This window comes from Populus euphratica, unplaced genomic scaffold (genome assembly GCF_000495115.2).
Source record: "Populus euphratica unplaced genomic scaffold, PopEup_1.0 scaffold22.1, whole genome shotgun sequence".
Classification (NCBI taxonomy): domain Eukaryota; kingdom Viridiplantae; phylum Streptophyta; class Magnoliopsida; order Malpighiales; family Salicaceae; genus Populus; species Populus euphratica.
Genome location: NW_011499863.1, coordinates 299,025 through 313,875, shown reverse-complemented (window position 1 = coordinate 313,875; position 14,851 = coordinate 299,025). Strand labels below are relative to the sequence as shown.

Genomic DNA, 14,851 nt, shown 5'->3' with positions numbered 1-14,851 from the left:
GATGTAAAAAGATGCTTCCGTATATAATTTAGCTGTTGAATTTCCAGTCCAAATACAAATGTATAATGCTTCTCTAGCCTATGAGATCTTTTCCTTTTTTAACTTTTTTGACTGATATGGTTATTTTTCCATTCATTAATTAGTTGGTAAAAAAAATGAAAAAGAAAAAGGAAGCAAGTAGACATTAATCCATATTGGCTTTGGTTGTCGATAATATTCTTGATTAATTTGCTTATATATATTTATATAGAGAGTATGATGGCTTCTTAATTTCTTGGCATATTATCTTGTTCCCATATTATCCATATTATCATGAATGTGTTCAAAGTTGCAGGAGCATGTGATTTTCCATTGTTCAAAGATGGCAGTATACTTCACTGTAGATACGAGGTAGCTTAATTATAGCTTCCCCTTCGCGCTTTGTTGTGGGCTGGTTTTTTTTTTAAGCTTAAAATAATAATGTTAATTAAATATAAAGAGAAAAAAGTGATTACGATGACTTGAAAAAAAAATAAAAAATTATAAAGTTAAATTTCAAGATAATTCAAAGTTAAAAAATGAAATTAAAAAAAAATAAAAAATAAAAACTCTAAGCTAATTTGAATTAATATGACAAACTCGCAACTCAGGTCATGAGATTAGGTTATTCTCATAAAAATAAATTTAAAAATTAAAAAACTTGATCTTTAATTAATTTAGTGTTGAAAAAGATTAAAATAAAAATAAAAAAACAAAATTGATGTAAAAAAATGATGTCAGCTCAGGTTAACATTTCATCTAAAAAAATTATAAAGCTTTACTTTTTAAAATCTAATATTAAATGATGAAATAAAAAAATTAATTTAAAAAAATAAAAAAATTAAAAGAATAAAGATGAAGTTTGACATGAAAATAAAACGATATAAACACCTTAAGACAATCCAAATTAACATAGTAAAATTGTGACCTGAATTGTGAGATCAAGTCATCTTTATAAAAAGTAAAATAAAATAAAAATAAAGAAGCTTCATTTTTAATCAAATAGTGTTGAAGAATAAAAAATGGTATAAAAATATTGAAAAAATTACTAATAGCAATTCGGATTGACATTTTATAATTATGATCCAAGTCATGAGTTCTAAATTATTATATAGAAGAAAATTATAAAGTTTAATTCTCAATCAATCCAATATTCAATGATGAAATTTAAAAAAATTAATTACAAAAAAATCTAATAAAATAAAATAAAATAAAATTTAAAATAATGAGGATCATATTTGACTTAAAAACTAAATGAAATAAAATAATATAAAAGCCTCGAGACAATCCAAGTTAGCATGGAAAGTTCACGACCCGAGGTTAAGTTATTCTTATTGAAAAAAAAATAAAAAGTTTAATTTTAATTAAATATAATATTAATATAAAAAAATTAATGTAAACAAATATTAAAAAAATTAATATCAATTCAGGTTAATACTCATACTCATAACTTGAGTTATGAGATCATGAGTGCCACATAAAATACAAATCATAAATCTTAATTTTTAATTAATTTAATTTTAAAAGATAAAAATAAAACAAGAAAACCAACTTTAAAATAGGAATCAAAGAAAAAACTATTAAAAGAATAAGTATTTAATTTAATATAAAAATAAAATAAAATAATAAGAAATGAAATTGAAAAAAAAAATCAAGAAATGGACATAAAGAAAGAAATAACAATAAAAAAATAAATTTGATATAAAAATTAAATAGAACTAAATGCTAACTAAAAAAATTAAAATAAACAAATAGCTATTAAAAAAGTAAGAACTACAATTAAAATAAAACAAAATGAAATGATAATTTTTTATTTCGGTTAGGCCAACAAGATCATGAATGAGAAGAGAGAGTAAAGAGGAGGGAGAAAAAATAAAATCCAACCCAACCACCCAACATGCGCTATCCTAATGGATGTGCTGCCACTCAACATTTTAGAGGATATGATAGTTGATTTTTTTTTGAGGATATGATAGTTGATTTTTTTTTGCTGTTGGGATGCACTGTTCTAAGAATACGGATGCCTCCCACACGCAGACGAGTGATACATTTTTTAAAAAATAATATTTAACATTGTTAAAATACTGAATTGCCCTTGAATCTATTTACTAATAACTAAAAAATTATAAGAAAATGACAAAAAAACCCCTAAATGCAAAGCTAAGAAAATTTGAGTTTAAGGAAAATTTAGTAATTCCAATTTCCAAATTAAAATATATACCCCCCCACACACACACAGCTATTTGCCACAGTCTAAAAGCTTTATTGTTGTTGTTATCATAAATATTATTAGTAGCAGTGGTTACTCTTTAGGTCGGACTCCCATCTTAACTGTCTAGAATTTGAGGCTGTCTTCAAATTGAAAGTTGGAACAGATAAATTGTAGAATTCCTTTAAAATGGGTTTTATCTGGTCTGGCAAAGATATAGCATGAGGTGCAGTCTCAGACACTTCAATGGTTCCCTGGAGATTACTTTATTCTCATATGGAGAAGACATGCTTCCCACCATCTTTTTTATTCTCACACGTATATTGTTCAGGATACCGCCATGAGTCCTTAACTGATTTAGGTTGTCTTTGATGTTACCGTTGAATTATTATTTTATTATTTTTATTTTAAATTAATTTTTTTTATATTTTAATGTATTTTAATATATTTTTAAATAAAAAATATTTTAAAAGTTAATATCTATTACACTTCGAGATAGACGGGTCACCTGGCATCTAATCGGGGTCTGCTTTATCATGACAGCGGGGAATTAATTTCCTCGTGGTGAAAACCGTAAAACACATTTATATAATCTATATCGCATGCTTTGACCAGCAAGCACCAGTGGTCTAGTGGTAGAATAGTACCCTGCCACGGTACAGACCCGGGTTCGATTCCCGGCTGGTGCATCCACGAGCTGTGAGGAGTTCTGTGCTCATTGTGATGATAGGGTCTATCACCACCGTCCGATCTCCATCCGACGACAAAGAGTGCATCTGAGCTTGTTTTATTTCTCACTTTAAAAATTCTTTAGCAGTTTTTTTTGGCTAAATCTGATTGCATTGTAGACAATTTCATTAGGATGAAGCATACCAAAGTTCAAACAAAAAATTATATTTCCACTTCTTCATAAATATTGGCGCAAATACAAATGGACTCTACTTTAATATAAATTATTAAATATTTATTCTAATTATAAGGGTCAAACTGGGTTGAATTGAGGGGTTGATTTGTGAAAAAACTTAAATTATTTAGGTTTTAAGATAATTTACATTAGTTATTTTTATTAAAATAATGTTGTTTTCTTATAAAAAATAAGTTTTTAAAATTAGATTTGATTGAATTAAATAAATTACAATAAATCTAATTGAATTTAGATGAAGAACTCATTATAAATCTTATTATATGATAAACGGCTAAGTTTTACTAAATCTATTAACTATTATCATTACAACTATGTATGCAAATGTATCTTTACACAAGACAAGCAAAAATATAACAAAAGTACTAAATAGTTTCTTCCCCGTAGTAAGAGGAAGACATTAATAAATTGGGTATATTATTTTGAATAATTAATAAAAATTATTTTAAGTGTCTTGAGCCCACTTGCTTGGGAAGGTCCTCCCCAATAATTATTATAAGTATTTTTTTTATTTTTTAAGGTTAGGCCTTTTTAAGGGTGGATATCTTTTAATTCATGGGCCTTTTGTTTTTATTTTTATTTTGTTTAAGCTACATCTTAAATTGGTTACCATGTGGTTACTTGCTTATTTTTAAACTATATCAAGTTATTTCTTTTTATTCAAGTCCTTCTTCTTCTTCTTTTTCCATTCAAGTCCCTTTTTTATTAGGTCTTTTTTTCCTTTTTTGCATTCAAGTGTTTTTCTATTGGATTTTTTTCCTTTTCATTTAATTTTTTTTTCATTTGCTCATCCATCATTTTACTTTTTATCTAACAATTACAGTGGAAATTCATAACATTAACACTTGATGAACTATAAAATGATATTTAAAATTTTGAATTCGTAAACTAATACAAGATGAAAGAAATAATTTTTAAAAAAATAATAAAAATACAGTATAGAAAACTAGTATGGGTTACAATAATTACCCATAATATGTTTTTCTTTAATATTTTTTGCCACTCGACTTTTTTATTTCCAATATAATTCTTTCATGTTAAATTGAATATGAGGCCGTTAAGAATAAGTTTTGATATTAAATTAATGTTTAATTTACTAAAATAAAATTTATTATTATTATTCAAATCAATTAAAACTTTTAATACCTAATTTTAAACTGAAACAAAATATTCAGTATTTTTTTCTTAAGAAATAACATTTTTATAACTTCCAGACTCAATCTTTAATTATAATCAACAGTTTTGTTATGATTTACTAGCACATATAATTTTCATTCTAATAAATTAAATAAACTACAAAATTTTCAGTTTATAGTAAAAATTATTCTTAATAAAAAAATATTAACAACCTCCACAATTGTTTTGAATTAAAAAAAAAAAAACACTTCATCTGTTACCTGTAAAAAGACAAACCCCAACTTCTCAGCTATAAAAACCCAAAATGAAACATGAAAGGCCCATGGCCCATTTTGCAAGCCCGGATATTATTTCTCACTCCATCACTCTCTCTATTTTCGTTTCTGCTTGTTCATCAAACCCAAGCTCCACACAAACAGTGATTTAAAAAAAATGGCAACCACCCTTGCAAGAATCGCTCGACAATCCCTAACAACCACCACCAATTTCTTACTTAACCGTCACTTCGTGACCGAGGCGGCTGCGGCTTCGACAGCGTCTTCAAAATCGATAACGCCATCAGTAGATCGAGTGAAATGGGACTACCGAGGACAGAGGCAAATAATTCCGTTAGGTCAATGGCTACCGAAGGTAGCTGTGGATGCATACGTGGCACCAAATGTGGTACTCGCTGGTCAAGTTACTGTGTATGATGGAGCATCAGTTTGGAATGGAGCTGTCTTACGCGGCGATCTTAATAAGATCACCGTCGGTTTTTGCTCTAATGTTCAAGAACGGTGTGTCGTTCACGCTGCGTGGAATTCTCCTACAGGTTAGGGTTTTTCTTTTCTTGTACAATTATTTTTTTATATTTTAATAAATTTGAGCTGGATTAGGGTTGTTAATGTATAATTTTGATTGATTGTTTAGAATTTCGTGATTTAATTGTTGAATTTATGATTGAAGTTTGAAATGATTTGTGGAATGTGGCTTTTTTAGGGGATTTTATGTATTGGGAATCTTTAATTTGAATCGGATAATTTGTTATTTCTATGAATTCATGATTGGAATGGATATAGTAATTGAATGTGATTTTAGGGGTTAAAGGACTTAGGCTAGAATTAACTGAATAGAATAGGAGGCATGGAGTGATTGAGAGTGAAAGTAATTGAAGTACTGATTTATTTTTGGATTTGAAGTTATTGTGTTTGATCATCTTGTGTTGACACGCCATGCATGGTTATTTTTTGTTTTCAATTGTTTGTGAACGTCATTTTAGGTTATTGATAGTAGGATGTGTGAATTAAGGACTGATATTCAGTCTCTTCTTACAAGATGGTAATCAGATTTGGGGTGAATGATGTCCACGATGATACATTTGCTTGTTTGTTTTATTTTTTTTCTTCCTTTTGGTTTCCTTTTCTTTTTCATTTTTTTTTTCTATAAATTAGAAATGGTGAGTTTTAATTGATTTTTTTTTTTGGCTGGGATTTTTGGATATCCCTGCTCAAGTTTCATTTTGTATTGCTTATAGAAAGAAGGAAATAGAAGGTGAAATCTGTAAGTGGGGATGGGAAATTCTAGCAACCATCGCTGTAAGCAGTTGCTTTGGATGCTTCATTCACCTAAAAACACTGATTTCAACTGGGGCAACTGGCAACTCATCTTTCACTGTTGCAAAAGGCCAGAAAGATAGCACCCATCTTATATTGCCCTCTCGCTTTCTCTTTTAGTCCTCATAGCAAGATTATCATATCATTTTCTTGCATTCCTTCATCTATCAATCTCAGCCGCATCCAATATCCAGCCATACCTGATGTTGTTCTACTTGTTACTTTAATTTCCTGATTAATGTACTTGTTTCTGGGATTCTAGATATTCTTCTTTATATGCAAAGACATAGCTATTTGTGCTTGTGTTCTTGAAAATCTATGGGTGTAGTTGTGATAATCAATTCCTGAATCTTTATGTATGGTTTGTAAAACGTAAACCAAAATATTCAGATCTTGCTGTTGATTTACTCAATCAGCCTTTTAAGTTCCGCAACCAATCTCACATAAACCCCCCACCACAATAGAAAAAGTCATGGCATTATAAAAGGAGTACTACAGATAACAGAGGGATTTATTTTCTCTTTGAACCAGACACAGAGGAAAAATCTTGTGTCTGATTTAGTGCATGATTTGTCTGATCTTATTCATATCCTCCTGCCTCAAGTGAAAGTTTTTGTTTTCAACATAAAGGAAAAAAATTAGGCTAATTGGATTGACATGTGAGCTGGGAAAAAGCAGTTATGAAAGAGACACATCTTTTAAATAAACGAACTTTTGATAGAGAGTTGAGGCAGATAGACAGAACAATGAAGAGTGAAGATATACCTGGGAATCTCTTGATGATAAAGTTGATTATAAGAAGGAAAAGAAAAACACTAACAGGAATAACTGATGACACATTTTCTAAATATATGTGGCTTGATGAAAAGCAAGTGTCAGAAGGTCAGCTGCTAGAACGACTGCCTCTAGCACTTCTCGTCCCGGTATTGGTTATAGGAAGAAGGAAAACAAAGGTGTTTTGAGGAACAGGAATGAGTTGTAGCTTTCAAGAGCTCTGTTTAAAGTTTGGTGACACTTTGACACCTGACCTTCATGTAATGGATACTTTATTAATAAAGGTTGTTGTCATTGAACAATGTAGACATTTGATCTATTTATGACTTTTCTATTTTGTGGATTTTGTGCATGAGTATCATGTAAACTTTCAGAAAATACATGGAGTGGTGGGAAAGGAAAATAGAGACTTAGGAAGGTAGACTAAACTTCCTCTTCAATGATCAGAATCTCATTTTGAAGGTGCTGTTTTTAAGCATGTTCAGACCAACGTCTGATGGTTTCTAGAGCATTTTACAATTTTCAATGTTGATACTTGATTGTTTATCTTTAGAATTACAGAAAAATGACTTTCACATTCACATCAATGCAACAAAGTCATTGCTTTAAGCTTTTCATCTACTTTTTTTTTTTGGCGAGGCACTGTTAATGTTAATGTAATATTAGGTGTTGAAAGAATAGGTGTGGACACTTTGACTTTAGATGCATCTAATTCTGACTACAAACTAAACACAAATTATTCCCACAAGGAAAGTTCTTTTCTAATATATTTTATTTGATATGTTATTGGAGATTTGAGTTATAAACTGTATCGCTTCTGGGTATTCAATGAGCTTAATGATTATGTTCTGTTCATGTGTTCATGTCAATCCATGCATGTGTTTTTGCACTTGTGAAATCTTCCTGTCCTGTAATTTGTTGATTATTTGTGGCTTTAGATTGGTTCTTTCCCAATAGGTTAACAAACTTATTAGAATTAGAGAACTTTGTATTTGAAACTAAAGAATATGTCGTGTTAAATTTTTATGCTATTTCTTATACCTGTTTATAAGAGATTAAGATTTTGGCAACTCCAAATCCAGCAAACCTAGTTATTACAATAGGGTCTCTTGCTCGATTTAAAATGTGGACACCTAACATAATAGAAAGTCGTGGTTCTCCTCTCTGCTCTCACTGTGTTTTCCCCCCCTTTTCTTCCTTTGTTTTTCTCTTCTTTTTTCTTTTGGTCTTCAGCTTCTTCCCTCTTCTATTCTGCTCCTTCCTCCCTTTTTTTTGTTTTTTTGTTTTTTTATGCCTCTTCTCTGCCTCTATATTTATAGGCAGAGAAGGGCGGTGAAATGAACTGCATTTGCCCAGTCATGGGAGAGGGCAGGGGCGGCCTCTGTGCAGCCGTCCTCAACTGTCCAAGGAGTATGTCCCCTCCATTCTTCGACCACATGGTAAGCAAGTGGGGATGTTGCGTCAGCATCTTTTTGAGGTTGCCATTCAAAATGACACCGTTTTGGATTATTTTTTTTTTGCTTGAACAGTGCATGAAACAGTGTCGTTTTGGACAAAACATGTTGTTTCATTTAAAAGAAAAAGGCGGCAAAAACGTGTCAGAGTTTATAGTGGTCCTCAATTTGTGACTTGTTCAATCGAGTTCTCAATTTCAATTTTGATTTTAAAAATCAATTCAATTGCATCCCTACCAAATTTAATCGTTGACCCTGAAGTTGGCTGTTTTTTCCAAATTGATCCTTGGTTTTGGATTTATATAATTTGACCCTCAATTGATCAATAAACTTCTAATTTTTTCATTTTGGCTCCTGATTTGGTTTAATTGCAACCCCTCTATTTACGCGTGTTTTTTTATTTTGGTCCTTGGTTTCGGATTTCTTCAATTAAGTCTCTAATTGACCATCAAATTTCAATATTTATGCAATTAAGCCCCTGATTTGATCAAATTTACTCTTAAAAATTATATTTTGACCCTAAAACTTTAATTTCTTTCAATTAAAGCTCAAATTAACTCCAAAATTAATTTTTCTTGCAAGCAAACCCTCCATAAATTTAATTAAACCTTTAATAAAATTTAATTAAGTCCATAACATCTGATTTTGGATTTTTCTTCCTCAAAATTGAATTTTCTTTGTCAACAGGGCTCTCATCCGTCAATAAAATACTACCAAATTTGTATTTTTGAATCTCCTCAACCAATTTTTGACCATTTTCAAGGCGCTCTAGCATCCTCTTCTCACTGTTATTATTTCTTGATAATATTTTTGATTTTGTTTTTGTATTTATTTATATTTTTTTCAATTTTTTTTCTTTTTGCGCAGGGACCCAAAAATGGGTTGCAACATATTTCATGTTGAAAGAACCTTAGCTTAACAAAAGGGTCCTTTGGTTTGGTTTTTTCTTTTCTTGCCTTTTGCTGATGCATTTCCTTCTGCTCTTTTCTCATCTTTGGCTGTTTTAAAAGAACCGTATGACTTGTTTCTTCAGCATTTTGTTTGTATTGAAGTTAAAAGTCCAAACTGTTTCAGAGCATCATTTACCATCTAGATATCAATTATTGCGTATCCATCTTGCCTTCTGCTCTAGCTGTCATTTTTGGCTTTCGACTTCTGCTCTAGCTGTCATTTTTGGCTTTCTTTCTCTAATCTTTTGTGGCCCACATGTTGACCCCATCAAAGTTTTCTCATCATCTTCCTAAGCATCTTGCATTCTGAAAATTATTTATTCACACGTATATGTATGTATGCATGATAGTTACTGCTTGAATTTGTCGACCAAAATTTCTTTATTTTGCTCATGCTCTACCTATTAAGTCTTGTGACCTGTCTAATCTTTCATTTTGCATGCGTTCATAGCATTTGGGAACTGTACCAAATATATTAATAAGTGATGGAACTGCACTGGCATAAAGTTTTCATGCGTACTATGGGCACCTTAGCATGTTATGCCATGGCTCTGTCATAGATATCTTCATGTAGTGATAAATGTTATGGCTTCTGAGGTCCAGGGTGAGCTTGGTTTGAGCTGAAAAAATGGATGTTAATTTTTGACTGTGTAAAAGTTAGATTTTTTAGACGTTTGGTGGTTTAACAAATTGGAAGGTAAATCGAGTGTGTTAAAATATACATAGAGGTAAGATACAGAAAGACAAACAAATTACTGTGTTTTTTGAGGAGAGAGGAGTTTAATAGCTGAGAGTTAATTGTTACTCCCACTTCCTGAGTGCAACAATTACCCTTGAAAAGTCTACACTCTACAAGAAATGTAAACATGTGGCTCCAACGATGACCTCTGATTTTATTTTATTTTTTGTGTATTTTCCATGTGCCAGGACTGCCAGCAGAGACATCTATTGAAAGGTATGTTACCATTGGTGCATACAGTCTCCTGCGGTCCTGCACAATTGAGCCGGAGTGCATTATTGGGCAGCATTCTATCCTTATGGAAGGATCATTGGTGGAGACACACTCTATCCTGGAAGCTGGGTCTGTGCTTCCCCCAGGAAGGAGAATTCCAACAGGTGAACTTTGGGCAGGAAATCCAGCAAGGTTTGTCAGAACCCTGACCCATGAAGAGATACTAGAAATCCCTAAACTAGCTGTTGCAATTAATGATCTCAGCAAAACCCATTTCTCGGAGTTTCTCCCGTACTCCACAGTATATTTAGAGGTTGAGAAGTTGAAGAAGAAGTTGGGGATTAGTGTTTGATGCCTTTTTTGCTGTCATCTTTCTATGTATCAGTTGTTAACTGCAGCTTTTCATGAAATAAACAGCTCGAGAACATATTGAAGCAAACTTCTCTGTTCTTTCTGTTTGTATTTGATTTTCTTTCATCATTGAAAGAGCCGGTTCTGAATTTCAACCAAATAGGTTTATAGAAATCACCAAAGACACTTTTTTCAATGTTCCTCCTGTCTAGCATGAGCTTATGTATAAACTTATTCTATCTACTTTTTTTTTTTTTCTGAATCTTTGTTCAGTACAAGTGAAGACGCTCCATTGCAGTAGACGAAACATCATTGCAAATGTTCATGTTACCTGCTCAAAACAACTAATGGTGATGTTGATAGGAGGGTTTGTCGTGATGGGGGGCAAAGGATACGACCTTTTCCTCTCTTTTTGCTGTGGAATAAGTACCCGGCCAGGACTGGGATTATCGAATCCTGGGTTGGTGGAAAGTTGTAATGATAGTTCCATCAACCCTATCCTTTTTGGTTTGTTTCTTGCGCGAATCTGGAGCACCAACCATACCTAGCCATTTTGTGAATTATCAAGATATTGTATTGCAGTGCTAGGCTTATAATGCATGGGGGGCTGTATATATGAGTGTGCGCGCGCGCGCGAGCGTGCGTGCATGTATCTATTTCCCTTCCTGTATTTAGGTCAGGTCAATGGCCATCAAGATAACGCTAATTCGAGAACTTTCTATTCATCCACCAAGGGCATAGATTAATGGTTTAAGTAGAGTAAATAGCGAGAGGATCCTAAGCAATCTAGTACTGTTTCTCTGATAAAACAAGGCAAAGAGCCGATGGAGGAGCTTCGCTCCTCCATCTCATGTTGCGGGTGGTCAAAATCTCATTCTCTCTTGAATAATGCGCTAGATTGTGGGGAAAGTAGGACAAGAAATTAGGTATGGAGTCATCGGATAAAGAATCAATGGCAGCTTAGCATCTTTAGTGGAGAGAGTAGGCGAATCATCAAGCACAAGGTATAGCCCACCTTAATTATCTAAATAATCAACCAGCAAGTTGATGGATATCCTTCGTCAAAACCACTTTTTTAATGGTCTCATTATTCAAGCTCTTTTAAACACTTTTCAACTGCCCCTCCCCAAGGCCTCAGCATTTGCTCACGGAAGAATTTGTTAAGGCAACTGGGAGCAAATTCACACGCCATCATATCGTTGTTATTATTATGATTAAAATTGTTTGAGATTAAAAATCCTACTTTTTCCAATAAAAAGGGCAGTGACATCTCTAAAATTCGAAATGGTGATCATGAACTGAAGTGTGGGACGGTTCATGGAGGTTTGCCAGCTCAGCCTCTCCTACATTTCCCTCTTCTCCAGCATTAAATTAAGAATTCATGCCACTTAATATTTAGACAGGGAGCTTGTTAAGTGGCATTTATATAAATTCTGCATGCGTTGTAAAATTCAAATTAATGTTGTCTTTTGTTTTTATTAAGACAAGATTAATTGGCGCCGTTGTCTTAAAAATATTTTTCCCTTAAATACTCTTCTTTGCTTCGATTAATTTTATTATTAAATAACTAGGTTTATGTCGAGTGATTTGTTTGGCCATGGCCATGATAAGGTTATTAATAGCAGCTAATATAGCAGTAAATGATTCATTTTCTATAGCCGACGATCCATTTAAAATCCTGGATATTTTATTGATGATTAGGAAAGAAAGTTAGAAGGTCCATAGAGGAGATGGCCAGAGAAAACTCAATTAAACAAAGATTTAAACACATTCACATTAAAGAAAAATTCAAACCAGTTTGAAGGAGAGCAGTTTTTCTTTCTTTTCAGGGTTTGGATGCCAATTCAAATGATTCTGAGTGAGGAGCATGATGCCAACGATGCTCTTAAATAATTAATTATCGAACTACCAAGTAGTTATTAATTAATTACTCATGATTATGATTTGATATTAGCGATTATTATCAGAGAACATTAACGTGGAAAATACTAAGTGTTGAAAATATCTTTATTTTCTTTTGTATACTCAGTGCCAATGTCATCAAGCACTAAGCAATTTGTGGGAAGACTTAATGGGAATTTTATATAAATTATCACTCTTCTAAACAAAGCAAAGATCTTGACATCTCAACCATCTTGATTTCTTGCTAGTACCTCCTTCATACCTTTTCCACTTCCTTCTTTCTCTTATATACTGGGAATAATATTCTATCAAAATAACCATATCGAGACTCTCTCATAATATTGATTGCCAGTAAAATCTCTCGTGTTTCCTCCCTGAGATGAAAGACAAGATCATCATCAATGTCTACGAGCTCCAAGGACATTAAGTGGCAAATACTGATGGATCTTAATCGACCATATGTTGCCAATATGTGTGGTAAGTTCGGAGAAAGTGGGGGATGTTGGGATGGCTCAATCATATCAAATCTCCCAAACTACGATTTTTGGGTCTTTTAATCTGATTGAGCCGTGCCAATATCACACTAACTATATATGATCCTTCAAGTTTCTTCTTTTCTGGGATTTTTGATGGGCTATTTCTCATATTTATTTTCTTTTTTCCCTTTACCTTTTCAACAATGAATCTACTTACTATGTTATGCTCATATCTGTTGATCCTTTTTTATACATGTTTCTCTTTTAGGGTTAATGTATATAGCAACATCTAATATTGTTAGGGTTTTGGTCATATTATTGCCATAATTGATTAAATGATGATGCACACCATCATTATATTATGAAAAAGACGGATATAAACTGGTTTTCACTAATATATGAAAGTACAGTCTAGTTAGGTATAAGTTGTTGGAGAATTTGGGGTGTTTCGAGTCATGATTTAGCCTAGTACTTTGGTTTTTTCGCTAAGCTTCTCATCTCTCCTTCATAAACTTCTGCCTGGCCAATTAGTAGGCTACTGCTGTAATTAGCACTGAACAATTCCAACGCTACTCTTCTCCACAATCCTTTATGAAATCTTGCATGATCTTTTTGTTAATAGTCGAAATAATCTTGCATGATCTTAAATCTCATATATAGGAAAACTTCAAGTATATTATCATCAACCTGCAGATACTCGATCGATACATCCTAAAATTTAAGGGTCTAGACGACTGAGCCAAAGAAATCACTAAACCAAGACTAATGATGACGATGATCCATATATATGCATGCATCTTGCGTGGATATTATAATACATGCATGCACGGTTTGATAATTTTGTGTACGGTTGTGCATGCATCAGTAGAAGCATGTTCTTTTCCTTTAGTTAGGTGCTTAATTAATTAACTTTTTTTTGTTTTATTTATAATTACCGTTAATAATTATGATTTCCCAGCTCCTCTTTTGTTTAACCTATATAATCTTTCCTTACAAATCGAATTTAGTCGATTAATTCATCATATATATGTGTGTGGTGAGAGTATACATGAAGCTCTCTCTTTGATCTGTACAAGAACATTTATGTGTGCGTGCATGAACACGATAGAGAGACAGAAACAAAGAGAAGGCACGATTTAATATTTTGATCGAGTTGCAATATGTGAATATGTTTAGTATTGGTGTTTTTTGAAAATATAATTTTTTTTTATTGTGTGTATTAACATATTAAATTCATTTAAAAACATCAATTTAATAATTTTTTCAGGTAAGAAATAATTTAAAAAACAGATTATAATACAAAGTTTTGTATATTTCATTATAACACATTAATTCCCACCACACGAATTGAAGCTATGCGTTTTCCATCTACCTTTTTCTTTTCTTTCACTTAATTTATTTCAAGAAACCTAGCTGTCATCTGAAGTTATTTTTCTGCTTTCTTTTTTTTTTATTTTTTTGTAGGATAAAAGGAAATATAGAGTCCACCCATATGCTAAAACATTTGCATTGTACATTGTGGATTTAGGCATGTAGCTAAATGGAGGGTGAAAAAAAAAGGCTGAAGCAAGGATTTGAAGGAAACAAGAGCCGAATTGATCTGTCGACAAACTTAACAAAGAATTTTTTTTGTTTTGCACCATTACAAGAAAAAGGGTGAAAAAACGAGAAATTTCCTTCAGTGAGAGCAATAATTTTTCTAGCTGCATTGGCGAGAGCTAGATTTGAATGACTTGTGATGCTAGGGAAAGTGGCCTGGGAGTTAAATCGTTAAACAGAAGCCAGAATCGACCTAGCCCATAACAGAAATGGGCAGGAACCTGAAGCTATTCTCCCTGAACGTTCATCTGGGAGCATGGCTCTAGTTATAGTCAAAGCCTCTTAAACACAACCCAACACCATATCCCCAATAATTATGAGCATAATAAACCCTTTATTACCAGCTTAACCTAAGATTTAGCAAATCTTTTAACTACCCCCAACAAGATAACATTATTGAAAACAAATTTGTCGAAACATGCTAGCTTTTAGTGATTGTAGAAGTTATCGAGGTATCAAAGAGAGCAAGGCACAGCATGGGAATTTATAGGCATGTGCAGCATGCAGAGCCTCTA

The 14,851-nt window shown here is 32.4% G+C and overlaps 1 protein-coding gene and 1 non-coding gene across 2 annotated transcripts; both read left to right on the top strand.

Moving 5' to 3' along the window:
* The first annotated feature begins 2,845 nt into the window (after positions 1-2,845).
* Positions 2,846-2,916, top strand: TRNAG-GCC (transfer RNA glycine (anticodon GCC)). Its single transcript has one exon. It is a non-coding gene; the product is annotated as a tRNA-Gly (tRNA).
* A 1,716-nt stretch (positions 2,917-4,632) lies between these two features.
* On the top strand, positions 4,633-10,615 carry LOC105125294 (gamma carbonic anhydrase-like 2, mitochondrial). Its single transcript, XM_011025680.1, has 2 exons — positions 4,633-5,097; positions 9,984-10,615. The coding sequence occupies exons 1-2, from the start codon at positions 4,719-4,721 to the stop codon at positions 10,358-10,360; spliced, it is 756 nt and encodes a 251-aa protein (XP_011023982.1). The 5' UTR covers positions 4,633-4,718; the 3' UTR covers positions 10,361-10,615.
* Positions 10,616-14,851: the final 4,236 nt, after the last annotated feature.

Bases quoted from the DNA above. Each gene is read 5' to 3' on its own strand.
- LOC105125294 (XM_011025680.1), top strand. From the start codon at position 4,719: ATGGCAACCACCCTTGCAAGAATCGCTCGACAATCCCTAACAACCACC. The intron at 5,098-9,983 runs GTTAGGGTTTTT...TCCATGTGCCAG, and splicing joins TGCGTGGAATTCTCCTACAG to GACTGCCAGCAGAGACATCT.